The sequence below is a fragment of the Pelmatolapia mariae genome, linkage group LG10_11, assembly GCF_036321145.2.
Source record: "Pelmatolapia mariae isolate MD_Pm_ZW linkage group LG10_11, Pm_UMD_F_2, whole genome shotgun sequence".
In the NCBI taxonomy this organism is placed as follows: Eukaryota; Metazoa; Chordata; class Actinopteri; order Cichliformes; family Cichlidae; genus Pelmatolapia; species Pelmatolapia mariae.
The window spans coordinates 29,210,501-29,237,963 of record NC_086236.1 but is presented as its reverse complement, the minus strand read 5'-3'; the positions used below and the strand labels follow the sequence as shown (position 1 = coordinate 29,237,963).

The 27,463-nt window shown below is 41.9% G+C and overlaps 2 protein-coding genes across 4 annotated transcripts; both read left to right on the top strand.

Moving 5' to 3' along the window:
- Positions 1-1,040: 1,040 nt before the first annotated feature.
- On the top strand, positions 1,041-7,392 carry rwdd1 (RWD domain containing 1). The gene is made up of 7 exons (XM_063488548.2): positions 1,041-1,219; positions 2,088-2,153; positions 2,837-2,967; positions 4,199-4,342; positions 4,443-4,575; positions 4,660-4,722; positions 6,560-7,392. The coding sequence occupies exons 1-7, from the start codon at positions 1,147-1,149 to the stop codon at positions 6,670-6,672; spliced, it is 723 nt and encodes a 240-aa protein (XP_063344618.1). The 5' UTR covers positions 1,041-1,146; the 3' UTR covers positions 6,673-7,392.
- Positions 7,393-11,725: 4,333 nt separating this feature from the next.
- Positions 11,726-23,407, top strand: kpna5 (karyopherin alpha 5 (importin alpha 6)). Of its 3 annotated transcripts, none has more exons than XM_063488546.1 (14): positions 11,726-11,827; positions 14,692-14,825; positions 15,277-15,378; positions 15,464-15,563; positions 16,017-16,111; positions 16,565-16,696; positions 16,968-17,056; positions 17,137-17,236; positions 17,371-17,534; positions 19,764-19,842; positions 19,930-20,055; positions 20,143-20,270; positions 20,745-20,923; positions 21,692-23,407. In XM_063488546.1, exons 2-14 carry the CDS (start codon positions 14,697-14,699, stop codon positions 21,877-21,879), a joined length of 1,611 nt encoding a protein of 536 aa, XP_063344616.1. In that variant the 5' UTR covers positions 11,726-11,827; positions 14,692-14,696; the 3' UTR covers positions 21,880-23,407. The 3 variants fall into 3 exon arrangements, with proteins under 3 accessions (XP_063344616.1, XP_063344615.1, XP_063344617.1); XM_063488545.1 differs by having other exon boundaries at positions 11,771-11,874; XM_063488547.1 differs by lacking the exon at positions 11,726-11,827 and adding an exon at positions 11,948-12,053.
- Positions 23,408-27,463: the final 4,056 nt, after the last annotated feature.

Genomic DNA, 27,463 nt, shown 5'->3' with positions numbered 1-27,463 from the left:
GTGACATTGAATAATTAAACGAGGACATTAAACATACAATTATTACATTACAAATATTTACGGTTTTAAAAGCTTTTTTGTTGTGGGAGGAGCAAATGGTATTCACATAGAGATCAATTTCTTTCCTAAAAGTGAGAAAGTGAGGTTTCTTGCTTGAGAACTTACATTTTTGGATGTGGTATTTGGCGAGGAGTAAAATCAGATTAATAAGGTAAAAAGCATTCGAGTCTTTCCTACTAAAGTCAGTGTAACCAAATAACACATTTTGGTAAAAAAGCACAAAATTTGATAAGATGTTCTTAGAGATGAAATTAGCGATATCTTTCCACAAAATCTGCGTAGAGGTACAAGACCAGAATAGATGTGAGCAGGTCTCTGGGGCGATCTTACAGACGGAGCAAAGAGTGTCTATATCCCTCTTATATTTTTGAGGGAAGCATTTAACAGGGTAGAATCTATGAATTAGCTTAAATGAAATTTCCTTCACTTTGTTAGTAAGGAGGAATTTTTGTGGCAAACACTTTCTTCCAGTCAATGTCCTAAAAAAATAGACCAGAAAGAAATGGAAGGAGGAATGGAGACAAGTGACTCTTGAAAAAGAGACCTAATCTTGTCATTCACACGTTTACAAGAGGAGAAACTAAATAAATAAATACCAACAAAAGTGCGAAATAAGATTTGGTAATTTGACTGGTTCTTATATAGCTTATATAGGTTCTTATATCTCAAAGTCCTTTGTACAACTTGACTCATTCCCCCACTCAGACAAACACTTTCGATACGCCCCCTGTTAGTAAAACGGTTCCTTTCCCTTATCTATTTATTTATTGTTTATTTGTTTTCCTCTAAATGATAATTGGTAAACGACCATTTCCCGATTTTTTTTCTCTCATTCATAAAGAAAAATCACACGGACGCAAGTTTTTCTCTTTTTCTTGTGTCGAGCGTGTGATCTACACATGTCCAGGAGGTGGCGGTAATGTACGTTCAAAGCTGGTTTGCTAACCCCGCTAAACCCGAAAAGAAGAAGAAGAAGAGGCGGATCGTCGAGATGATCGATCGACTGTTTCAGCTGAGTACGCAGCACACAGCGAACGCATTGGTGATGATTTTACGAACTTCCAGATAACCTGTAGCTACACAAACATGACAGACTACGCCGAAGAGCAGCGGAATGAACTCGAAGCCATAGAGTCCATCTACCCAGACTCCTTTACAGGTCTGAATGGCGCGTAACGTTAAGTAGGATTGTAGCACCAAAGTAGTAGCTAGCTCGTAGCTAGCAAGTACACGTTACTTAGCTTGCTGGTCTTGATGCATGCTCAATGATCCAGGTAAGGAAATCCCAGAAGGTTGATTCTGTTCATCTGGACGTTTTCGGTGGGAGAAACGTTTCATCCAGGTGACTTCTTCAGTCTCAGCTGACGGCAGGTTTCCAACCTTATAAACAGGACATTTGTACAGTGACTGAAACCTTTCACGTGAAAAGGGAAAGACCATCTCTGAATCAAGGAGGGGACCTAAGGGTACACCTGTGTCCATCTTACAATGCTGTGATTGCAGCCATCCCCCAACTCTCTGTGAATGGTACTCACCAATGGTTGTTGATTAATGCTCATGAGAATTTGCAGAACTGACCTCCCAGCCCATTGTTAATCAGCTGTGTTGGTTTCAGTCATTGTACAAATGTTCTGTTTATAAGGTTGGAAACCTGCAGTCAGCTGAGACTGAAGAAGTCACCTGGATGAAACGTTTCTCCTGCTGGACACGTCCAGATGAGGAGCATCAACTTTTTGGGATTAGCTTGCTGGTGTTCTTGTATTTGTGAAAGGATACTCATATTAATGTCAAATGTTAAAATACTAATACTATTTCTATTAGCACTCGGTAGCTGTTGGAAAAGCAATGCAAACATTGTTATGCTTGCCTGAAGTCTTTATTGTTATTGGTATCCAAATCTTTATTATTTCTAAATGTGAATATTGATAAAGAGAACAGGTTGGTAAAATCGTGAAATATACCTTAGTTACCCAGCCAGTTATGAAATCATAGTAATAGTGATGTTACTAATGAATGTGTACTTGCAGTGCTCTCAGAAGATCCAACCAGCTTCACCATCACGGTCACGTCCGATGCCGGGGAGAACGGGGAAAGTAAGTAAACTGATGAATGTGGTTGGGAAACAGTGTTTTGGTAATAGCTAGCACTGCAGCTGTTATTATGTCAGGTGTTTTAAACTGAACTGCTCATTGCTTTCCATTGTGTGTGTATATATGCATGTGTACATTTATAGCATATTTAAAAGCAACTTAACATTTGAAGTGGATCACGATAATAGGACAGTATTGTAAAACCTCTGGTGTGAAATCCATGACCGTTGACTACCCTCTCACAGCGGTTGAAAGAACCTGGTCAGAAGGAACACTGGTCCCAGTGATACTGCTTTGCTTCTAAGGATGTTCCCCTGCATGGTCGCAGGATCAGTTATGTTATCAGAACTGTTATTGTAGGGTCTTAGTAACACAGCAAAGGCCACTTTAATGCACCCCACTCAGGGCCTCCAGGAAGGCTGGGTAGGCTGCATGGTTGATTGATAAGCACGAATAACAAGACCCTTGACTTGACCAGAATGAAAGCAATCCTCTTGTCCACTAGTGAAAACCCCACTATGCAGGCACTAAGCTGGGGGGATACACGTATATCCCCCCTGTTTGACTTTACATGTAGTGAATAAAGAATAAATGAAAGTTTTATCTTTAGTTAAGTAATAAAAAGAACTTTTTCATTTTGCACTTGTAAAGTTGTGGAACATGAACTGTCTGTTGTCTTTTTGCAGCTGTGGAAACAACTTTAAAGTTTACGTATGTAGACAAGTACCCAGACGAGCCCCCGCTGTGGGAAATCTATTCCCAGGAGAACTTGGAGGAGAGTGACACAGAAGATATCCTCACACTATTACAACAGCAGGTCTGTCATTGGATTTATGTGGGCAGTCGTGGGTCTGGTGCTGGTTGAGGGCAAATTAGTGGCTTCTAGATCTTTCCAGATGCTTAGATGGAAGCCCAGTGCCTTGGATGACAGCTTCACTGTTGTGTGTCTACATTTGTGATGTAGGTGAAGCTCAAACCTCATTAAGAGGAATCTGTGAAGAAATATAAGAAATCCTGCTGAATCTTAAAGCTTCAGACTTTCAGAAACAACATTTGTACAGCTGCTCCACGGGCACGACTAAAGGAACATTTGAATGAAATATGAGTCAGTCTGCTTTGGGTGCATATTAATAACACAATAACAGTGTGTGTTCATTGAACTGTGCAGTGATGCATGTCAGACATGTAGCGAGATGGAGACAACTTTAAAAGTTTACAAAGTGTTTAAAAGGATTGATATATGTATTATTTTTATCAGTGTAATTCAGAGTATCAGATTGATGTAAGCTTTATACTGGCCATACACGAGCAGTCAGAAGTTTGGACACACCTTCTCATGTAATGGTTTTTCTTTATTTTTATGACTCTTTACATTGTAGATTCACACTGAAGGCATCAAAACTATGATTGAACACATGTGGAATTATGTAGTAAACAAAAAGTGTGAAATACCATAATACTGTTTTCCAATAGTCTTGAAGGAGTTCCCACAGATGCTGAGCACTCGTTGGCCCTTTGCCTTCACTCTGCGCTCCATCTCATCCCAAACCATCTCCACTGGGTTTAGGTCAGGTGACTGTGGAGGCCAGGCCACGGTGCAGCACTCCATCACCATGTGATGTCTTCATGTTGTATCTACAATGTCCAAAGTACTAAAAATAAAGAAAAACCATTGAATGAGAAGCTGTGTCCAAACTTTTCATCGATTTGCCTGTGACAGTCAAATAAGAACGCAGCAGCGGGAGGATACACTTAATGAGAACATTTACTTTACTTTCAATTTTGTATTTTTTATGTGAACTGAAGAAGCTTCACAGGTGAGAGGTGAAACATCTCCAAGAACCTTACAGAAGCTTGCTTTCCAAGCTCCTTAAACTACACAGCAATAATTATAATCAAAATGTAGGTGACATCAGACATCTCTCCATCTCCTTATTGCAAAAAAAAAAAAAAGAATTGAACCAAAAGTGTTGAACTGTTCTTGGACAGTTGGTGAAATGTGGCTCTATCAATGCAGTGTGCTTTGTATGTTTGTGTTCACTGTACAGGCAGAAGAAAACTTGGGCATGGTGATGATCTTCACCCTGGTTACAGCTGTTCAAGAGAAACTTAATACAATTGTTGATGTGATGAAAAATAGGCAAGAAGAGGAAAAGCGGAGGAAAGAGAAAGAGGCCCAGGAAGCAGAGAAGGTAGAATCCAGACGGGATTTATGACCATTCACTCTCTGCTCGAGTGCACGTAATCAACCAAGGCTTTATTTTATTATATAACAGTAGTTGCTTTCAACAGGTGGCTTTCCAGGGAACAGTGGTAACCATTGAAAACTTCCTGGCATGGAAAGCCAAGTTTGAGCTGGAAATGGCTGAACTGAGGAGAAAAAAACAGAAAGAGGAGGAGCAGGCAGGAAAACCCAAACTGACAGGTACACGGTGTTACTCAAAGACACCAAAAACTGTAAAGATGATGACATACGTGTCCAGACTGAAGACTGTGCATCTGTCACCAGGTAAACAGCTGTTTGAGAGAGACCACAACCTGGACACATCTGACATTCAGTTCCTTGAAGATGGTAAGGACTGTTTCTGAGTGTTGTGCTTCTTTTTGTTATAAGGACTAAACTGAGTCATTTATAGGACAGTGGAATCTAAACAAACACGTCTGTGTTTGCAGGTATTCAGTAGGCACATGATCAGTCATGGCCATCTTTGTGATGGATCCTTGTTGTTTCATTCGGGATGGTGGTTTCGACACTCAGTAGTCCCTGACCTCCTTCCTTCCTCTTAGTGTACAGTCTCAGTGTGCCGTGTCTGGCGTGAAACCCTCACTTTCTTGCCTCGGTCTCAGTGGCTTCCACCTTTTCCTTTGGCCATCCTATTATCCCAGCAGTGTTGATTGCTCGGATCTCGTTCTTCCCGTTCAGCCGATCCTCGGGGCTCGCCTTATTCTCTGCAGGTATTTGGTGGTTGCAGTTTTCCGAGGTTCCTCTTTACGGTTTCCATTTTCTCGTGGGATTAAAAGATACTTATAGCTGTACTCAGTATCTGCAATGTTGCCTTCGAGTAGTGCAATTCCCGACCAACATTTCTTTGTTACTATCCGACTACATTTCTCCAGTCCAAATGACATTCTGATGTCATTGCTGTAGATCCCAGTGGTGTCAGTTGACAGGTTTATCCTTCAGAAGTATGAGGTGTCTTGTCTGTCGTTACAGGGCGTTAGGTGCATGTAGTGACGGCCATATTGTCGGCAGGAAGTCGGACTAGTTTCTGGTGAATGCTGCCCTTTGTCACAGATTCTGTTATGGACGGTATCTAGGTGTAGCAGGTAGTGGAGGGTCTCTGTTTTGCTGTCATCAGGGTTTCAGCTTTGCTTTTTGCAAATGTTGTGGTTCTGTTGGCTTCATCAGGTGGTGACCTCCAGCTTTCCCTGGAGCGGTTTGCTGCCGAGTGTGAAGCAGCTGGATTCAAAATCGGCACCTCCGTTTCCAAGACCTTCTCAGCTTGAAAGGGTGGAGTCAAACTCTGTGTCAGGGACGAGTTACTACCCCGGGTGGAGGAGTTTAAGTATGTCGGGGTGTCGTTCACAAGTGAGGGGAGAGTGGAATGTGAGATTGTCAGAAGGATTGAGCCACGGACTTCGTATCATCTTGTTTTGGTGAAGAGAGCTTAAAAGCAAAGTTGTTGATTTACTGCCATCTGCCTTCCTACCCTCACCTGTGCTCATGAGCTCAGCCTCGTGACCAAAACAACAAATTTGCAGATACAAGTGGCAGAAGTAAGCTTCCTTTGAAGGCTCTCCCTTAGTTATAGGCTGAGGAGCTCAGCTGTTTGAGAGTAGAGCCGCTGCTCCTCCACAGTGAAAGGAGTCAGTTTACGTGGTTCAGGCATCTGACGAGGAGGCCCCCCCTAACCTCCTGGGTGAAGTATTCTGGGCGTGTCCTACTTGGTGGGTGCACTCATACAGACCCAGGACTTGCTGGACAGATTATATGTCTTGGTTGGCTTGAGAACAACTCATTGTCTGCTCAGATGAGCTGGAAGAGGTAGCCAGGGTGATGGAAGTCTGGGCTTCAGACCCCGGTGACCGAACCTGGATAAGTGGCAGAAAATGGATGGATGGAATTGTCTTTGTGTTTGTGTGGCTAGGGAGAAACGGGATTGGTTGTGCATGGATATGGATTGGCAGCAGGCAGACACAAGTGAAAGGGAGAATAAATGTGACTTTCTAAGTGATATATCCCGATTAGCTGGGAGAAGATCTGATTCGGCGTGTAAGAGTCACAGATCATCTGGGTCTGTTGGCTCAGTCAACAACTCCCAGTCGGAGAACAGCTGTGTGTGGATTTAGTAGGAATAATCTTTTTCCTCTGAAGTTTCTTCTAACCCCGTGGCTTTCTTCTTATGCAGCTGGAAACAACGTTGAAGTGGATGAGTCACTATTCCAGGACATTGAGGACTTGGATTTGGATGAAGATGACCCAGATTTTGACCCTATAGAGATGGGTAGTGATGAAGACTAAAGGCAGAGCAGGACGGTGGAATCAAAGGCTTCAAGCATGATCGTAGGAACATGCTGCTCTTGTCCTGGACGCCGTCTTCTGGCCATTAAGGACATGTCTGCTTTTTTTTATTTTACAAAGCTCAGAATGAAAGGAGAGGAAATTGTTTAAAAACACTCAACAGTTGGTGTTTATTTCAACTGCCTCGACTATTAAGTCTGATAAAAATGTGTGTTCCCTCTGGGGGTTTGTCTTTAAGCTCATCCCAGTATCAGCAATTTTCTGTCCAGTTGAAGGCACTAAACTGTCAGGTATGGCCAGAGAATAAAAGTCTTGCTTTGCTGAGGTTGGAGTAACTATACTCTATTACATGTGACCGCATTTCCAGAAAAACTGGAATATTTTCCAATGTGCAGTAAAAACATTCTGTGACAATAAATCAGGTGAGCAGTTATTTACGTGACCAAAGTAAGATTTTAGTAGTTGGACTGACTAACTCCAAATTTGATTTTGATGGCTGTAACACTGTGGAAAAGTTGGGCATATTTAGCAGTTTGTTACATCAGTTTTCCTTCAAATAATTTAATTTAGAAGTGAGTCTAAGATGTGTAGCAGTGGTTAGCATTGTTGCTTCAATGGAGAAGGTCCTGGGCCGGAGCCTTTCTGCGTATACATATATACAGTGGCTTGCAAAAGTATTCGGCCCCCTTGAACTTTTCCACATTTTGTCACATTACAGCGACAAACATGAATCAATTTTATTGGAATTCCACGTGAAAGACCAATACAAAGTGGTGTACACATGAGAAGTGGAACGAAAATCATACATGATTCTAAACATTTTTTACAAATAAATAACTGCAAAGTGGGATGTGCGTAATTATTCAGCCCCCTGAGTCAATACTTTGTAGAACCACCGTTTGCTGCAATTACAGCTGCCAGTCTTTCAGGGTATGTCTCTACCAGCTTTGCACATCTACAGACTGAAATCCTTGCCCATTCTTCTTTGCAAAACAGCTCCAGCTCAGTCAGATTAGATGGACAGCGTTTGTGAACAGCAGTTTTCAGATCTTGCCACAGATTCTCGATTGGATTTAGATCTGGACTTTGACTGAGCCATTCTAACACATGGATATGTTTTGTGTTAAACCATTCCATTGTTGCCCTGGCTTTATGTTTAGGGTCGTTGTCCTGCTGGAAGGTGAACCTCCGCCCCAGTCTCAAGTCTTTTGCAGACTCCAAGAGGTTTTCTTCCAAGATTGCCCTGTATTTGGCTCCATCCATCTTCCCATCAACTCTGACCAGCTTCCCTGTCCCTGCTGAAGAGAAGCACCCGCAGAGCATGATGCTGCCACCACCATATTTGACAGTGAGGATGGTGTGTTCAGAGTGATGTGCAGTGTTAGTTTTCCGCCACACATAGCGTTTTGCATTTTGGCCAAAAAGTTCCATTTTGGTCTCATCTGACCAGAGCACCTTCTTCCACATGTTTGCTGTGTCCCCCACATGGCTTGTGGCAAACTGCAAACGGGACTTCTTATGGTTTTCTGTTAACAATGGCTTTCTTCTTGCCACTCTTCCATAAAGGCCAACTTTGTGCAGTGCACGACTAATAGTTGTCCTATGGACAGATTCCCCCACCTGAGCTGTAGATCTCTGCAGCTCGTCCAGAGTCACCATGGGCCTCTTGGCTGCATTTCTGATCAGCCCTCGACTTGTTCGGCCTGTGAGTTTAGGTCAATGGCCTTGTCTTGGTAGGTTTACAGTTGCGCCATACTCCTTCCATTTCTGAATGATCGCTTGAACAGTGCTCCGTGGGATGTTCAAGGCTTGGGAAATCTTTTTGTAGCCTAAGCCTACTTTAAATTTCTCAATAACTTTATCCCTGGCCTGTCTGGTGTGTTTTTTGGACTTCATGGTGTTGTTGCCCCCAATATTCTCTTAGACAACCTCTGAGGCCGTCACAGGACAGTTGTGAAGCTGTTTCGCAAAGAAGAATGGGCAAGAATTTCAGTCTCTGGTAGAGACATACCCTAAAAGACTGGCAGCTGTAATTGCAGCAAAAGGTGGTTCTACAAAGTATTGACTCAGGGGGCTGAATAATTACGCACACCCCACTTTTCAGTTATTTATTTGTAAAAAATGTTTGGAATCATGTATGATTTTCTTTCCACTTCTCACGTGTACACCACTTTGTATTGGTCTTTCACGTGGAATTCCAATAACATTGATTCATGTTTGTGGCTGTAATATGACAAAATGTGGAAAAGTTCAAGGGGGCCGGATACTTTTGCAAGCCACTGTATAAGATTAAATCACAAGCATATGTGAGCAGGTAGAGCATATATGTGTGTGTGTGTGTGTATATGCCTTTGTATTTCTATATATACACACTACCGATGAAAAGGTTTGGAACAGCCCAATTTTTTCAGTTATTTATTGCAATTCAAGTTTAAGTCCAATGAATATCTTGAAATAGAACAAACACGTGTTGAACTGCCAGGTTAAAATAAAAGATATGTTTACCCGAAAGTGAAAAATAATGTACATTTCAGAATTATACAAAAAGGTATTTTTCAGGGAACACAACATGGGTTAACAATTTAAAGCTGCTCTGCAGCAATAGAGACTCAAGACTTGAAAGTTGGTGCTACTAATTCCTGCAGGTCCAACCTCCTCTGTCTGCATAAAAGCAGTGCTGGAACACACTGTGGTACCAGACCCTCGTGAGCATCAGTTGAACAGCACTGTACTGCAGAAAGTAGTGTGTTGGTACAGAAATGGTGACAACAAGGCGATTAACAATGGAAGAGAGACAGACCATCATAACACTTATAAATGTTGGTCTGTCCTACAGAGAAACTGCAAAGAAAGTCAAAGTGTCAGTGAGTACAGTTTCCTTCAGCATCCAAAGGCTCAGAAACAAACTGTGACAGGAAGAGGTCTGCAGACCCAAAGACACAACTGAATCAGTTACAGTGTGATCGGCGGCTCACAGGACAACAGCTACAAGCAGCTTAATAGTGGTCGTAGTAAGAAGTCTCAGTTTCATCTGTGAAGAGAAAACTTCCTGCTGCAGGTTTGACAAGACGAGCTGCAGCAAGAAAGCCAGACGTCAGAATAAGACATAATAAGCCATGAAACACCACCACTGGACTGCAGACTGGAAGAAGGTCAGTCTCTTGCCCAAGGATACTTTGGCATACAGATTGGATGGAGATGAGTGTTATGGGTGATTGGTGACAGAAGGATAGCAACAGGAGTGAAAGGGAAGGGCCACAAGGAAAGTCTACAAGTGGACATATTACACAAAGGATGTTGAAGATGCCACTACCAGGCGGAAGGAAAAGAGGAAGACCTCAGAAGAGTTTTGTGAATGTAATGAAGGGGGGACATACAAAGGGCATGTGTGATGGAAGATGATGCTAATGATGGAGTTAGATGGAGGCAGGTGATCCAATATGGCAACCCCTTAAAGGAGCAGCTGAAAGATGAAGACTGCTGTTCTCAGTAACCAATTTCTCAGTTTTTCTCATTGCTTCTCTCAGTACATATTCAAAATGTTTACCATTTGATTTAGCTGTCCCTCTCAGTTCAGGCAGATGGGTGTCTGTAGTGCTTTTCCCAGCTCTTTGGGTTTGGACATCTATTAGAGACTGTACAGAGAAAACCATGTTGGGATCATCAGCTGACTGATGGTGACGAGGTGAGGTGATAGTCCTGGTTATACTAAAGTTAAAGACAAAAAGTCAAAATGATTAATCATCCATGCTGTCACATAGACAGTAACTCAGATCTGCACAGCTTCTGTTTTAATAATAATAATAATGGATTGCATTTATATATCGCTTTTCGAAGCCCTCAAAGCGCTTTTACAATTCCACTATTCATTCACTCTCACATTCACACACTGGTGGAGGCAAACTACAGTTTTAAACAGAAAGAGGACATGAGATTTTCTCTGACAGCATTCAATACAGTCTGATGTAAGGTCAAAGGTCGTCACTTGATGATGAAATAAAAACTTTAACAAGGAATTCTTTCACACTGGGTCTTGCCAATAGTGTGTTATTTACCATAAAGTAATTCAGAGTCAGTCATATCTGAGTAATGACAATGTAATGTATATACATTTTTACTGTATAGCTTTCTACGGACTGAAGGAGGTGCTGGTAAAGACTACAAGTTCTGCTTGAGACCTGGTACAGGACAGCTGTGATGAAAGACCTGTGCACCCAGGAGGCGCAGCTTGGTCCTGATGGTCTCCTCATTAGTGCTTTTCCAGGGTGAATGTTGATGATAATAATATCATCATATATATTTAATCTCGGTAATATTCTGGGTATTTATATTTGAGCTATTTCTTCTATTTTGTAACTTTGTTACATAATGTATTATTTGATTTAGTTCAGTCTGTTGCTGTTCTTATTGTCTTGGCGCAGCTGTAACCACATCATTTCCTTAGGGATTAATAAAGTATAACGATTCTAATGTGAAATTTGGATCCTGTTATCAAATGAAAAGAACAAATTACACTTGTATGAAACCTGCTGCTGCTGTTTTTTTAAATCTAACGAGCTGTAGAGTGCTCATGGATCTAAAATTGTTTAAATCTTCAGTTTTATATCGTCCTCAGTCTTGTCTCAAGGACAACATTTAATTTCCAGGTAATTCTTTAACAGTACTCTGTGGAGTGTGCAGCTGATGTCATCTCTGTCTAAGGGAGAGTGCTGAAGCATTCAAACATAGATACTATTAGAGTAGCACAGGTGTGTAGCATTGCTATCTAATTAACAACAGGGCCACTGAATGATTCTTATAGTATCAAGTTAAAAATCAGAAAGAAGACCCCCTGAACACAAATCAGGGTGATGAGAATGACTAATAATGGCAGAAAAGCATATTTGGGAAAAATGAGAAGAACTTTCTTGTCCCATCGGCTGATCTATGACCTGTACCGCATCAGACACTAGGGGGCGAAAGAGACGTTTTGGCTTCATGTTTGTGGAGCTCTAGATCGTCCATGGGGAAAAGGGGGCGGATTTGGCTCTTTCGGCTTTCCGTACTATACCGGTGGACGGAAACGGAGGTGTTGTTGACGCGCGGGGTTTGCTGGGAAAGTTTTAGTTTGACGCCATTTTGGATTAAGAAACAGAGGGAGTAGTCGAAGTTGCAGGTATTTCACAGCCGTACGTGTTTTCAGCTACATTAGATCTTCACTGGGTAAGAATCGGGGAAGGTTATGTAATAAGGGTAAAGTTAGTAAAACCGCTGCATTGAATTTACAGCAGAGATGTTGACCACAAATTAGCCTTAGCTATCGAGTTATCCGGGAAGCTAATTTAGTGTCTAACCAGGAATAACTTGGCCAAAATCCGTTGTGTTCTGTTTCACGGAGTGAGGTTAGTTCCTGCAAGCCAGTAAAACGACGTGTTACGAAATCGGATAACGTGGGTATTCACTGTTCATGTTTTCTGTTAAATGTGTGCCTATACTCTCAGGAGTGGAGGGATTTAAGCAGTTAGGCATGACCTCCTTCCTGACCGGTAAAGCGGGTCGTGTCCACTTCCTTGATAAAGAAATATCCTAGTTTAGGAGCGGCTATCGCTGTCATTATTTACAACCATAAGAACGCTTCAGTTTAGAAGAAAGTCAACGTTATCGCTCATCATCTGTGGAGGTCCTCTTAAGATCTTGGGTAGGAGAACTCACTTGGAGGTGGAGATTGCTGTGACCTTAAATACTCTACAGTTTTCCAGGTTGTGCTGCATGTCTTCTCCGACTTGCTGAACATTCCCGAAACGATTCAAACTTGGTGTAGATTTAGATGGAAACGAGGTCCCGAAGGTGAAGCCATTGTTCTAAAAAGCGCTTTACTTTGGAGGTGTGGTTCGTTGTGTTGCAGTGATGGACCGTTTCTAGCACATTCTGTGGGAGACTTGGACTATTGTTCTTTAATTGCTGTTGAATTACTTCTATTGTGCTATTTTCTGTGGCTACAATAAAAAAAAAAATTAGTGCACTCTAATTTTGCAATTAAGTTAAATAATAAAGGGTTGAAAGTAGGACTGCAACGATTCACCGAGTAATGCGAATAATTTGATTATAAAATTTCCTCGACACAAATGCTTCGTTTAATGCATGGCTCTGAATTATGCAGATGAAATGTTAACTTGGTCTGAGACCATGTTTAAGTTATACAGCTCGGATGGAAGCGATACCTGCAGCAAACAGGGGTTTGAGTCTAAAGGGCGGCATTCATTTCAAGGCTTTCGTAACATTTTTCAGGTTGAAAGTGGCATTGGGTTAATATTTAAACATATTAAAATAAAAGCTTGTTTTCGGACAGTTGGTGTCGTAAGCCCCGCCCTCTGTTCAAAGATGGCCGTTCACAGTAAACACAGATGCTTCTTTCACTCCTCTTTCCAATCATCTGTGTTCTCTGTCCAAAATGTGAACATTGGCATCCTTGAAAGAGTGACCTTTGACCTTTAGATGCAGATGTCCAGCCCACAGAAACAAACAAAAGTCTAGATAGTGACTATAAAAGCCACCGACCGAGAGCAGTCACAGGTATCACAGCTGGTGTATTTAACGTGTTCTTTGGTGTGTGGGGAGCTTACCACAGTCTTCATTTTGACTCTTGAGCTGGTGGAATAAATTTGTGGCACTGCTACCTTTTGTGGCATAGTTTTATAGCATGTTTTGAAAAATACTGCATTTTGTTCGACATCCAAACGACAGCGAGTCTCATTCCTTCGCTCATCTGAGACTTCTGCTGTCGCCATAATTTTCCCTGTCTGGTAGTATATAAACACGCATGCTCGGCGCATTCCAGCCGGTAGAAATGTTTCCAGTTGGCAGGTGTGAATAAATGATGCATTTGCAGCCTGTGGTAGGAAAACAACCTCACAGTGAATTACATGCAGGCAGCTTTTACGATGCAACCATTTTAACCGATGTACATGGAGAAACTCAGGATACATCGAGTATATTCGATATATCGCCCACCCCTACCCGAGGGTTGTTAGGTTGGACGCTGAATTATTGATATTATTATTATTAATAATAATTACCATCTACACCATTATGTCTTGTTTTCAGCAGCACAAAAGTGTTGCATCAAAGCACAGGGCAAACTTGAGAATGCTAATATGTTTGCTTTCCTTCACTGCAGACACAGCTTAGTCTTTTAAAGGTTTACAGACACAAACTCACTCGTTCACTTGTCCCATCAATCGTCCCTTCAAGGCGGTGAATCGCCCGTTTAACTAACTAGTGAAACGGCCCCAAAGCAGTGCCATCAACTCCTACTGTGCTTTACCAATCATTGACTCTGTATATAGAAATAATAATCATAGCATTACTATAAGGACTCACAAATGTCAGCAGATTTGTGGGGGCCGATTGCTGAAATGATCGACTGGACATAAGAGAATGTAGTGCACTGGGAAAGTATTCCAGGTGTGTTGCTAGCAGCCTGGACAACCACAGAGTGGTCCCAAAGCCACTCTGTGTGCTTAGGTGGTGCCTGGTTTGACACTTGGCATTCAAGTTCGGTCTTTGTTTGATCAGACCAGAGAATTTGGTTTCTCAAGTCCTTCAGGTGCTTTTTTGGCAAACTCCAGGTGAGCTGTCTTTCACCTCTTACAGAGTCACTTCTGTCTGGTGGCTTTACCATACAGGCCTAATTCTTGTAGTGCTGCAGAAATGGTTGTCCTTTGCAAGGTTCTGCTGGAGCTCTGTCAGCGTGACCATCAGGTCTCGGGGACTGAGACCCTAAGGCCCTTGTACCGTGATTGCTCAGATTGGCAGGGCGGCCACCTCTAGGAAGAGTCCAGGTGGTTCCAAACTTCTTCCATGGAGGCCAGTGTGCTAACTGGGAGCTTCAAGCTGCAAAAAGTTTTTTTATGTACCGTTCCCCATTCTGTTTCTCCCACATACACTCTGCTTGTTGATGTCATTTCATATGTTGTAAACTAAAATGTACCGAGGCTTCAGCATTTGATGATGACTGCATCAATCTGCTTAAATCCTCAGACACAATGGCGAGTCCAGGGAAAGACAACTACAGGATGAAGAGCTATAAGAACAAAGCGCTGAATCCTCAGGAAATGCGTCGAAGGAGAGAAGAGGAAGGAATTCAGCTACGCAAACAAAAAAGAGAGGAACAGGTGATCTTTACTAACGTTTAGTGTATAAAATGGAATTAAGCTTAACCGAGTTCAACACGTGTGTGGGACTGTTATGGTCCTGTTAGGACCTGCTGTGTTTTTCCTATCAGGGTGTGAGTTCTGCTCTCCTCTGCCTTTGCTACCAGCTAACTGCACTCAGCAACTGGGGCCCAAGTTCCCATTAAAGAGTTGTGTCCATGTGGCTTCTTACTCACTCGTCTGGTTTGGTTAACATTGATTTTGCTGAGCTTTTGTTTTTTGACAGTGACTGGTTTGTGTTTCTCTCTTTACTTTGGTCCTGATTCTTCTCCGTCTCCATTTTCAGTCTGGACTTCTTTACAATATTCAGGCTGCATCTCTGCTCTGATCACTACTGTCACCTGCAGCCTTTCATTTGTACGTCTGTGCATTTTTTTGAATGTGTCGTTTGACTTTGTCTGTATGACTGCAGCTGTTCAAGAGAAGAAATGTCTGCATACCTTCAGCTGATGACTCCATGCAGGAATGTCCAATCCAAGATCCAGACATCAGCTCCACAGTACCCATCACAGGTGTAAGTGTAAACTCCCTCTCTCCCTGTAAGTTTGCTTTGCTGTCGTCTGAACTAAACATGAACTCTGTCTGACGCGTTTGTGCAGGATGGAGTCATAACAGCAGATATGATTCAGATGATCTTTTCTGAAGACCCCGACCATCAACTAATTGCTACACAGAAATTCAGAAAATTGCTTTCCAAAGGTGTGTCTCTGTGACGTTTAATGGAAGATTGATGTTTTTGTAGTCTGTTTACCAAAAGAGAAATAACTGTTTGGACCAAAGTTGAACAGAGCAGCTGCAAAGTTATTTTATTCTGCTTTCACCTGGCTGTCAACAACAGGCTCTGCTCTGTGTGCAGCTTCTGTAACGCCTCGTTTCTACAGTGCAGTGCTGCCTCAGTATCAAAATACTAAAGTAATCGTTTCCCACAACTTTGTCAATGTTGCACCACACCTGTACTGGCTTACACAATAGAGATTAAACCAAGAGAAACACACAAAATGACCTGAAAAAGAAATCTTGCTCTTTGAGGTATTTTTCTGCAGAACACAAATTGAATTGGTTTTCTGAAACAGCCTGTTGTTCCGTCTGTGAAATGCCTTTAACCCTTTAGCAGGTTTGTGCTCAAAGTGTTCACTTGTTTCTTTTGCACAGAACCCAGCCCACCCATAGATGAAGTGATTTCCACTCCTGGTGTTGTGACTCGGTTTGTGGATTTTCTGAAGCGGAGTGAAAACTGCACACTACAGGTCAGAGAATCCAACACTGTACACATCAATCTGGGAGGACATTTGAATGTCTGAATAGTTTCACTATCAGATAACAGATGTGTTCCTGTATCATGTGTTCACCATATGACGTCTCCAAAACTCATCAGACTTCTACAGTCAGATTATTGCTTGTATTTCATTTATTGTTTAACTTTGTCCTTTGATTAATTTGTTATTAATCTCAAAGTGAGTGGGTGACATGGTGTTTCACAGGGCAGCAATTTACATGTTGCTTTATTATTAATCATATTTATATGTATTTAATAATAATAATACCTAGAATGTTGAAATGATTGGTAGGAGTTACACAGCTATTGTGAGCATTGAATTACGAAGCTTTGTGACCCTGTAAACTTGCAGTTATATCGGGTAAAAGTGGGCGGTTGTTGTCATATTGTTTTAACCGTTGTACACGGTGTGTGCTCGTAACAGTTCGAAGCAGCCTGGGCACTGACCAACATCGCCTCTGGGACCTTCTTGCACACCAAGGTTGTGATTGAAACAGGAGCTGTTCCCATTTTCATTGAACTGCTGAACTCAGAGTACGAGGATGTGCAGGAACAGGTGAGAGTCACACGGTAATACCTGCTTAGTTACAGGTAATCTGCTGTGATTCACACACACACTGATCTATACGTTTCCAAAACTAGCCTGAAATAGAAAAGCATCCATCTGTATTGTGGATGTTCAGTTTTTGTAACAGTTTCAGGACTTTTGAGAGGCACAAACCTGAATGTGTGTAAACTGCTGTCATAGTGTTTGACAGGACGAGTTTTAGTGTCAAAGGCGGTCTGTTGGACTGTGACGTATTTGAAGCATGTTGGCTGTTTTTCAGGCAGTGTGGGCACTGGGGAACATAGCGGGCGATAATGCTGAGTGCAGAGACTACGTACTCAACTGTGGCATCCTCCCATCTTTACAGCAGTAAGTGTTTGTCGTCTGTCTGCGTTTGTCTGACTCTGTCAGAGCTGTACTAACAGCTGGCTCTGCTCTGCTCTGTGCAGGCTGCTCGCTAAATCCAACCGTCTCACAACAACCCGAAATGCAGTGTGGGCCCTGTCCAACCTGTGCAGAGGGAAAAACCCACCGCCAGATTTTGCAAAGGTCATCCCAGTCATAGTTATAGAGTCACTGAATACTGGAGCTCATTTGCCTTCCTCCTTCTTAAAGTCATATTTCCTGTACTGATCATCCAGTTCCAATATTAAATTGTCCCCTTGTCTGTGTTATTTTGTCAGGTGTCTCCTTGTCTCAACGTTTTGTCCAGGCTTCTGTTCAGCAGCGATCCAGATGTGCTGGCCGATGCGTGTTGGGCGCTCTCCTACCTGTCTGACGGCCCCAATGAAAAGATCCAGACGGTCATCGACTCCGGGGTCTGCCGCAGGCTCGTTGAGCTGCTCATGTACGACACTGACATACTCTTTGGTTGTTGTTGTTTTTTGCACATTTGTTGAACTTAAATGAAAAAGTCATTGCTCCCTAAATGTAAGAGCTGATTGTGCTGTGACTAGAGCTGGGCGATAGAACGATAACGATATGTATTGCGAAATAACTTTTTCTCGATAGAAAAATTAAACTATTGCGATAGGCCTCATCTCTCTTGTCCTCTTAAAAAAAAAAAAAGAACAGCCAATCCAAATTAAGTAGCGCAGAGCCGAACCAATCACAGCCGCAGCGTCACGTCACGTGACTTGTTACGTACAGCACAAGTGCCAAGGCGCACATGTGTATTTGTTTTTGCAGCCGGGCTGCCCAGGTAATGGAGGAAATGAGTTTGCCGACTAGAGAAAAATCAACCGAGAGCGTGAGCGAAGGTTACCGAAGAAAAAACCGATGATTGTTCCAGTTCCGGAGAGATTGTCGAACGGAAGGGCCATAGAAGTTCCGTAGTGTGAAGGTATTTCAGCTATTTCGAGTCTGACAAAAAACAGAGTAGCGCGCACTGTAAATTGTGCCGAAAGCAAGTCTGGAAATACAATAAACCGGTGCATGCTCAATCTCTGACTGAAAGCGCTAATTCGTCATTCGGCTTTTGTCAGACTAAAGTCACTGTTAAAACTGTTTGAAAAGCTAAGCTATACAACAAGGAGAGGTTGAGAATTTCCTTTTAGTTCTCAGTTTATTTGATATTGACAAAAGTTAGTCAATTTTGTCTGTTCTTCTGTAAAACAAACTAAGATTTATTTTTAGAATTAATATTTTGTTTCTAAGTGGAATTGACAATTTAGTCTGTTTTGTTTGTTCTATTTTGAAACTTAAACGCTTTAGCGGCTGCCTTTTGTGTAGTTTGCAATATTTGCCTTTATTTATCTGAAACTGAAGTCTCATGTTCCTTAAGTACATCTACCCTGTTGAACTTATTATGGGAAATAAATATTTAAATCAAAACAAGCTGCTGATTATTTCACATTTTACTCGTGAGCAACGGCACATTTAAATCTTACAAATATAGTTATTTGGCTTATATCATGATATATATCGTTATCGCCTGAAATGAAAAAAACATATCGTGATATGAAAAAATCTTATATCGCCCAGCTCTAGCTGTGACCAGGCTTTGAGTGTTCCACACAGCTGTGAAGCAATTTCAGCCCACTGTTCTTTGCAGAATTGAAGGGCTGTTGAGCCAAAACATACCTTTGGATTGGATTTAAATTTCATGAGTGTAGCTGAGTTTCAGCGTACGAACTGTCTGGGAGACAGCTGAAATAATTCTTCCATCAGTCATGGAGAATACTGGCCATTTGCCCAGTGGGCCGATGGGTTAATTGAAGGGACGCTCCACACCAGCCCTATAAGTGCTTACTCGAGCCCATTGTTCATTTACATTACACTGTATTTCCCAATCAACACACTTAAGTGCCGCAAGTAAATAAACGGCAGACGAAAATGACGCAGATTGAATCATCTTACGTTTGACGCATGTGCAGCACGCAAGCATAAGTGTTTTCAGTGTGGATGAAAACCTTTGAAAACAATAGTGTGGACGTGGAGCGTTTTTAGACGAAAACGTTGTTTTCAAATTTATCCGGATTAGTGTAGCCTGACAGGAATATTCCTTTATATAGTAAAGGGGGCATGTTGAATGCTAGGTATTGGCTTAGACTGAGATCAAGTCAGATCGGGGGGTGGTGACACTTAAAGCAGCCAAAAGAAGAAAACTGAAACGCTCATTAATAAACGAAGTACTATGGTGAATAAAAACTGATGTTAGGTGGTGGTGGATTTAAAAAAGAAGGGATCAGCATGTGAGGCTTTCAGGGTTGAACAGAAATGTTGGATTAACAGTCGACGGTATTAGTTTCCCTTGCAATGAGCCTATTCATGCACAGTATATAAGCTCCAGCTTTCTGTCCTTTGAGTTTCTTGTTGGTGGTATGAAGCTTCCAGAATCATAGATTCTTTTTTGATATTTTGTTTTCTGAGAGCGTCTGTTCTGTTCATCTGTGTTTTCTTTGGGAGACGCAGCGTCCAGCAGAACACAATCAGCTTTCTCTGATTTCGTTCCCTGGACGATTTGAAGCGTCAAACTTTGTTTTATTTTCATGGCGTAACATTGTTGCACAAAGAATCTGTCGTTTCTGATCCCGTCCATGCTTTGCACGTCTCACTCTGTGCCTCCTGCTTCTAGGCACAGTGACTACAAGGTTGTTTCTCCTGCCTTGCGTGCAGTGGGAAACATCGTAACAGGAGATGACATCCAGACTCAGGTACAGCCTCTGTTTCTTTCATTGATGCTGATTGGCCTTTTCTCATTGACAGCATTAAGATCTTTGGCTTCTCTACTTTCGTCTCAGGTAATCTTGAACTGTTCAGCACTGCCATGTTTGCTCCACCTTCTCAGCAGCCCTAAGGAGTCCATCAAGAAGGAAGCATGCTGGACTGTGTCCAACATCACAGCAGGAAACCGAGCTCAGATTCAGGTATTCTGCTGCGTCGTCTCCGTTTGTCGTGGCGAGATGAAAAGCTGCTGTTCTTTGCTGCTGACCACATTTTTCTGTTTTTGTCAGAACGTTATTGACGCCAACATCTTTCCAGTACTGATCGAGATCCTGCAGAAGGCCGAGTTCCGCACAAGAAAGGAGGCTGCGTGGGCAATTACAAACGCCACCTCTGGGGGCACTCCTTCACAGATAAAGTGTGTTTACCAGGCGTACCCGCCCTCGTCTTAAAAACACTCGAGTCAGGAGATGTGAAGATTCCTCCTTACGTAGTTCTGGTGCCGTGTTTCCCACAAATACAAAGCTTGAGTCACAGTTCAATGCGAGTAGTTGATTAGTGGCTGCAGGTCGATTTAGTTACAGCCTGTGATGAGTCATTAAAATCCACCAATGTTAGCTGAACACTGCTGCAGATGGTGCACCACACTCTGAGCTTTCCTACAAACACCACATGGATGTTAATGTGATTGATTCAAACTGTTAAATCAACAGCGCTGATCTGAAATATTTCATTTTACATGTTCATATATTTGGTTTATGTCAGATTTCACTGTGCTGGGAATTCTCTACACATTTGCACACCAGGAATTGGTGGAAATCCAAAAATCAATCGTACTTTATAAACAAAGTGAAATACTCCTGTGGACCAACGTTTGTGCTTTATGTGACAGGTATCTGGTGTCCCTGAATGCCATCAAACCTATGTGCGATCTGCTGACGGTGATGGACTCTAAGATTGTTCAGGTGTCACTGAACGGTTTAGAGAACATCCTCAGACTGGGAGAACAGGAAGCCAAACAGAATGGAACTGGCATCAATCCGTACTGCGCTCTGATCGAGGAAGCTTACGGTAATGCTCGGAAACCACCAACAGAAAATTCACGAGCTTTCATTCACTCTCAGAAAAGTGGATATGTTCTTTTGTCTCACGTTTGGTTCCACACCCACCGTGTGTTCACTGCACCTCAGTGGGGTTGGGTTTGTTTCCATTTTGTCCTTTTTGGCACCTCTTTGTAACCGAGCGTGCACGTCAAAAATCGTGTTTCCAAGAACGTCTAAGTTAAAAAAAAAAGTGTCAAATAAAAGTGAAAGCTTTGTTTAGGAAGTATGTATGTGAGGGGAGAAGGCAAAGTTTGGACATTTTAAGAATTACAAGGTTTTTTAGCATGTTGGTATTTTTTGTCTCACACTCACTCCCTTCCTCACACGCACACACAGCCTCCATCTTCACTGACTGTAGTCTCAGGTGTATCATTTTTAACATCAAAGGTTGGAGGTTAGACCCTCTGTCCCGCCTCTGTCGACATCTTTGGAGTTAAATCATTTCTGATCACTTACAAGAAATTTAAATGAGCAGGATTTCTGCATCGATGATTAAAATGAATGAAGAAGATAAACGGACTGGTTCTTGTGTAGCGTGTTTCTAATCTGCTCGCGGACTCCGAAGGTTTTTTACTACACGCCCCATCCCCACACACACACGCACGCACGCGATTAGAAATGCCTGCTGTAACAAACACTATATTCCCAGAAGCTTTCTGTCACTCAGTGTTGAAACTTCTGTCGTGTGAAGATTGTCAGAAATCTGAGATTTGTGCGTTTGCTTCCATTCTTTCAGGATTGGACAAGATTGAGTTTTTACAGAGCCACGAGAACCAGGAGATCTACCAGAAGGCCTTTGACCTGATTGAACACTACTTCGGTGTGGAGGAAGAGGATGCCAGCCTGGCTCCACAGGTGGATCAGAATCAAGGCCAGTTTGTCTTCCAGCAACAGGAAGGACCCATGGAGGGTTTCCAGCTTTAATCCCACTGCACTTCCTTAGTTCAGTCTTGTCTGACTTGGAACGTCTCTGCGGCAGACCCATCTCTTCTCTGCTGTGCCAGATCTTCACGTGTACTATGCCTGAGATTTGTGAAAATAGAGATCAAAAGTTTGGCTCCTCTGGAGTCCTAAATAGAGAGCTGAGCTTTACCTGTTTCCGTACCGTTGATAAAATGTCTCTGCCATCGAAAGCCGACTCAAGTTAAAAGGTTTTGAAACCTTGTTTTCAAATTTAGTGCTAAATCACAACGTTAAGCTTTCAGTGGTGTTTCTTTAATCATTCTAAATGATGTTAATATTTATGTCTCCAAGCCATCATCCATATCCCTTTGTGAATGTGAAACTACCTCTTCAGTCTCCAGAAAGAAGAGTGAAAAGGGAGAGAAAAGAACACAGAGCATTGCTTCATTTTTCCATTGATGTGGAAATCTGAAATGAAATCCGGATCCGAAATGTTCAGATTGAGGGTCACCTGTAGAACAACACTACTGTATGTCCCAGCGCTGCCGTCTGGAGCAGCGGCACATCCACCTTTGCTTTTATTTCTAAAGGACTTGAAGAACGGAGGGCTGTTGTCTGCTGAGCATGTTAGCGAAAGAAGAGTCGGAGCTCCTTTTTTTCCTTCACCTCTCACTGAAAGCAGCTGCTTCCTGGATCGAGTAGGCAGCCGGCCTGAGTTAGAGTCTATGACAGTGTTAGCTTTTCATTGCTGCTAATTTCAAATGTTCTTTCAGTTGATCCGCAAGTTATCAGGATGTGGCAGGTAATGTCTGTGACACGATGCTGTGTGCAAAACTCTTTCTGGTGAGATTGTTCAGTTTTCCGGTTTGCCAGTTAGTTATCTGTCTTAAATTATTTCTGCCTGGTGTGATGGGATTACCTGAGCGACCTGGAGGGTTTTGTATATTATATATACATGTAAGAAAGTGCAAAGACGATATTTAAGTGGCTGTGGGAATAGGTTATATGCAATATTTTTTCTGCTTGATATGCAGTTTTGACAGTTTCATTTTGAACTTTGAATATTTCCACTTTATTTTTTCATGTTTTGTTGCGGTCGAGGTCTTTAGAAGGAAGCGGAGGCTTCTTTCCTTCTTCGAGCTCTGCCCCCGAACACTTTTGATACGTGTCGATTTGAGTACAGTGACATCAACTGGACGCAAAATCAGTCTATATTTATGTGAAGTAAAACTATTTGTAATGCAGAATTTACATCGAGCACATTCAATCATATAGTTTTCTAATATTTCTGGTTTCTCTGTTTTTCATTTTTTGTAGTTTTTGGGTTTTTTTTCCTGTTTGGAAGTTAATTTGCTGTGTTCTCGTCGCTCGTGGATTCATGTCTTTAATTGTCAACAGCCGATGTACAACAGTGTGATTCTATAATATGCAGCCTGTGTGGTTCCTGACACACACACACACACACACACCTGACGGTGGAGGCTGTTTTAGTCACTGATCATGTGTGAGGATGCAGCTATATGATGTAAAAAAAAAAAAAAAAAAATTTAAATAAATGTATCCATTGGATAAAAACTATGTGAGCTGTGAGTTTTCTGGAGGAAAGTTCTCGTCCTGTTTGACTTTGGTGTTTAAAGTCTGTGAGGAGGACAAACAGCAGGTGTCCCTGTGGAGATGGAGTCAGGTTGTTTCAAAGCCTCGCTGTGACCTGTTACTGCTGACGGCCCGTTTGAAGCTGAAGCTCCGGCACATTTGTCAAAAAGAGTCGCACAGCTTCAGAAACACTGGGCCGAGGCTGAACAGAGTCACGTGATCAATGACGTCCGAAGCTTCGTCGCTGCTTCAGCACCTGATTCAGTGTTTTATAAGGAACTGAATCACTGGCAGGATGTGTGCTGTGTTTGGGTGATTTAGTGCGAGAGGTTGTCTGCGACATAATTAGAGACATGAAGCCAAGAAGAGGGGACGCTCTGCCTGTTCCTAAATAAAAACCAGTTCAATTTTATTTAGCAACAGTCAGTCGTGTTATAGTGTAAGGTAGACCCTACAATAATAACTGCTGATAATAAATCATCAGCAATTCTGCTCCTAGCTCTAAAATGTACATAAGACAAACACTGTAATTATAGAAGTTATAGTATATATAAAAGCATCTGTCCCCTGGTAAATTACATAATCACGTGGAGGCAGGGACCTCACTTCACCTACCTACTGCAGAGGTTCCCAAAGTGTGGGGCCGGGGGGGTATGAAAAGCTAGCATCATGGTTTTTGACGAGGCTCCCACACAAACGCAAAGCAGGAGATGAAGCATCGCCAAATATGTTTCCAAACCAACTTCCTTCTAAGCCAAAGACTAGAAAATATGATGAAGCATATCTTCCCTTTGGCTTCACCTGCACAAGTGCTGAGGTAGGTCTCCCCTGCAGAATTGGTTTTGGGAGCACGTGCTGGGCTCTTCAAATCACGGACAAACAGTATCCTACAGCTGTTTATGTTTTTGAACCCATTTTGCACAGAGAGACATTTTTTGAAAAATGATAGCAATGTTGAATATTATTACACAGGAAAAAAACAACTACACGTAAAATAATCACACCGTGACGCCTCTGCCTTTCTAAATGGAGGGACAGTAACTGTGTGTGTAAATGTTAGCGTGTAAAACCTGCAGATAGTCAGATTAACAGTATTTTCTCTCTATCTGCCATTCTGCAATTCATCTCATGTAAACAATAACGTGCGCACAGCGTGACGTGAAAAAAGGCACATACCTTTGACGTTGCGTGACGAACTCTGTATTCCTCGTCCACACGTAAACGCAAAAAAGGAGGTTTAAAAAATCTCAGTTTTTGGTGATTCGAAACGCCGTTTACGTGTGGACGAAAGGTCCAAACGCATAGAAACAGCTGCGGTTTCACAAATACCCGTGTAGGTGCGGACGTAGCATAAAAGAGTTAGTAGTTTATTTTATTACTGCCTGTAATTTATTGCAGTTTACTTGTATAGGTTTGTAGTCAAGGTTTCTTTCTAATGTTATTGAGAATAGCTCCAATAATCCTCGGGTTCTTTTTTCAATTATTGACTCTGCCCTGAATATTTCCCCAGCTTCTTGTATTAATAGTTCCTCAGACACCTGTGAAAGGTTCCTGCAGTTTTTTATCAATAAGATAAAACAGCTTCGATCTATGATCGCCCTGCCTTCACATGACCTTTCTAAAATATTCACCTGCTCTGCTGTTTTTGATCAGTTTGAGCCTGTGTCTTGATCAGGTGGAGGAAGTATGTAATGACACAAAGACATCATCTTGTCCAAATGACATTATTCCAACACATCTTTTAAAAAAGATCTTTAAGGTTGTCAGCTCTGACATCTTAGCTATTTTTAATAGCAGCCTTAGTTCAGGTGTTGTGCAGCCTGTTTTAAACATGCTGTTGTACAGCCTGTACTTAAAAAACCTAATATTGACTCCTCCGTCCTCACTAACTTCAGGCCTATTTCAAAGCTCCCCTTCCTGTCGAAAATTTTGGAAAAGATTGTGTTTGTTCAGCTGCAATCTTTTGTAAATGGACACAATGTTCTTGAGAGGTTTCAGTCTGGTTTTAAAACTCTTCATAGCACAGAAACTGCACTTTTAAAAGTTCTTAATGATCTTTTATTAGCCACTGACTCAGGTGACTCAGCTGTGCTTCTGCTTTTAGATCTGACCGCTGCCTTCGATACTGTTGACCACAGCATCTTAATCTCACGGTTGGAGCATTGTGGCATAAAGGCCACCCCATTAGAGTGGTTCAGGTCATACCTGTCTGACAGGACTTTCTCTGTGAGCTTTGGAGATTTTATCTCTTCCTCAGCTCCCCTTACTTGTGGTGTTCCCCAGGGATCTATACTGGGGCCAATTTTATTCTCCATTTATATGCTGCCTCTAGGTCTAATTTTTAGAAAATATAACATTTGTTTTCATTCATATGCCGATGATACTCAGATCTATCTTCAACTGAAGGGAAACAGTCCTGCCTCACTAGAACCCTTACTTCAGTGTCTCGGTGAAGTTAAATCTTGGATGGCCTCTAACTTCCTTAACTTCTATGAGAACAAAACCGAAGTGATAATTTTTGGACCAAGCAGCAATCCCAGCAACTCTAATATTAACCTGCACAATCTTGAGCCTTTTGTCAAATCGCATGCCAAAAATTTGGGGGTTATATTTGACAGCAATTTCACCTTTGAAAAACAAATTAGCTCAGTCGTACAGCGGTCTTTCTTCAAACTGAGGCTTTTATCTAAGGTGAGATCATTTTTATCTTTTAAAAACTTTGAACGGGTGATTCACGCTTTTATTACATCCCAGCTGGACTACTGTAACTCCTTATATGCTGGAGTTAGCCAGACCTGCCTGGCAAGGCTGCAGTTGGTCCAGAATGCTGCAGCTCGTCTTCTGACATGTACTAAAAGATGTGAACACATTTCCCCGGTGCTTGCCTCCCTTCATTGGCTCCCTGTCCACTTCAGAGTTAATTTTAAAATTTTATTGTTGACTTACAAAGCCCTGAATGGACAGGCTCCCGGGTATTTGTCTGACCTCTTGCAGACTTATACCCCCCTTAGATCTCTTAGATCAAGTGATCTTTTGCTTTTAGCCGTACCAAGGTCGAGGCTGGTTCATAGAGGCGATCGAGCATTTGCGGTCGTAGCGCCTACGCTGTGGAATAATTTACCCCTACACATCAGACAGGCTCCTACTGTCAATCTTTTCAAATCTAATCTTAAGACACATTTTTATTTACTGGCTTTTAATACAGCATGAGAGTTATTTGTTAATTCATACTTGGTGTTTTGTTATCTCAATACTCTAAGTTATTTTATTAGGTATGTTGTATTCTTGTACAGTTATTTTATTAGGTATGTTGTATTTTTGTACAGCACTTTGGTCAACGCTCCTGTTGTAATTAAATGTGCTATATAAATAAATAAACTATAACTATAACTATTTGCTTAATTGTTTACTAAATGTTTGAGGTGTGAAATAAATGTGTTTAAACAAGGAAGGTTTATTAATCAAAAATGATTTATTATTAAAATAGACATATCATAATTTTTCACTCAAAGAAACACATGTTGAAAGCCTCAGGTGTCCTCAGGGTCGGTGTATCTCTGTTGTTGTTCATTGTGGTAGGTGATGGATGCAATTTTCATGGACTTTATAGTCATAGAGAGGACAAGAATCAAATTCTGCAGTCTCAAGATCTCAGCTCTTCTTTTTTTAGATGATGCAGTTGATGCATTTGGCTTCATTCAGCTTCACTGAGCTCATGCAAAGGAGGTTTACGACCAAATATTGTGGCTGCAGTTTTTCCTTTTTCCACTGAAGTTCATTACAAACTCCCTTTGGATTAGGCTAAAAGAAAATTCCCTCTTGCTTCTGCCTCCAGGCTTTAGCATTCTCTCATTCCCCCTGCAGCCCTGTCCATTTCCCCATAACCAACAGCACGCCGAGCATCTGTTCTGCTGAAGCAGCCTTATAATATTTTTGCTATTTGATGTTTACTGTCTCTTGTTACCACAGAGCCAGCCAGGAGTGCCTAAAAGTTCATTTTTTTGGTTTTTAT

What these genes read in the sequence shown, in the direction of transcription:
- rwdd1 (XM_063488548.2), top strand. Translation starts at nt 1,147, where the DNA reads ATGACAGACTACGCCGAAGAGCAGCGGAATGAACTCGAAGCCATAGAG. An exon ending in CTACCCAGACTCCTTTACAG is followed by an intron (nt 1,220 to 2,087) that starts GTCTGAATGGCG and finishes GTGTACTTGCAG; the next exon opens with TGCTCTCAGAAGATCCAACC. An exon ending in AGGCCCAGGAAGCAGAGAAG is followed by an intron (nt 4,343 to 4,442) that starts GTAGAATCCAGA and finishes TGCTTTCAACAG; the next exon opens with GTGGCTTTCCAGGGAACAGT.
- kpna5 (XM_063488546.1), top strand. Translation starts at nt 14,697, where the DNA reads ATGGCGAGTCCAGGGAAAGACAACTACAGGATGAAGAGCTATAAGAAC. An exon ending in GTGAAAACTGCACACTACAG is followed by an intron (nt 16,112 to 16,564) that starts GTCAGAGAATCC and finishes TGCTCGTAACAG; the next exon opens with TTCGAAGCAGCCTGGGCACT. An exon ending in GAGATGACATCCAGACTCAG is followed by an intron (nt 19,843 to 19,929) that starts GTACAGCCTCTG and finishes CTTTCGTCTCAG; the next exon opens with GTAATCTTGAACTGTTCAGC.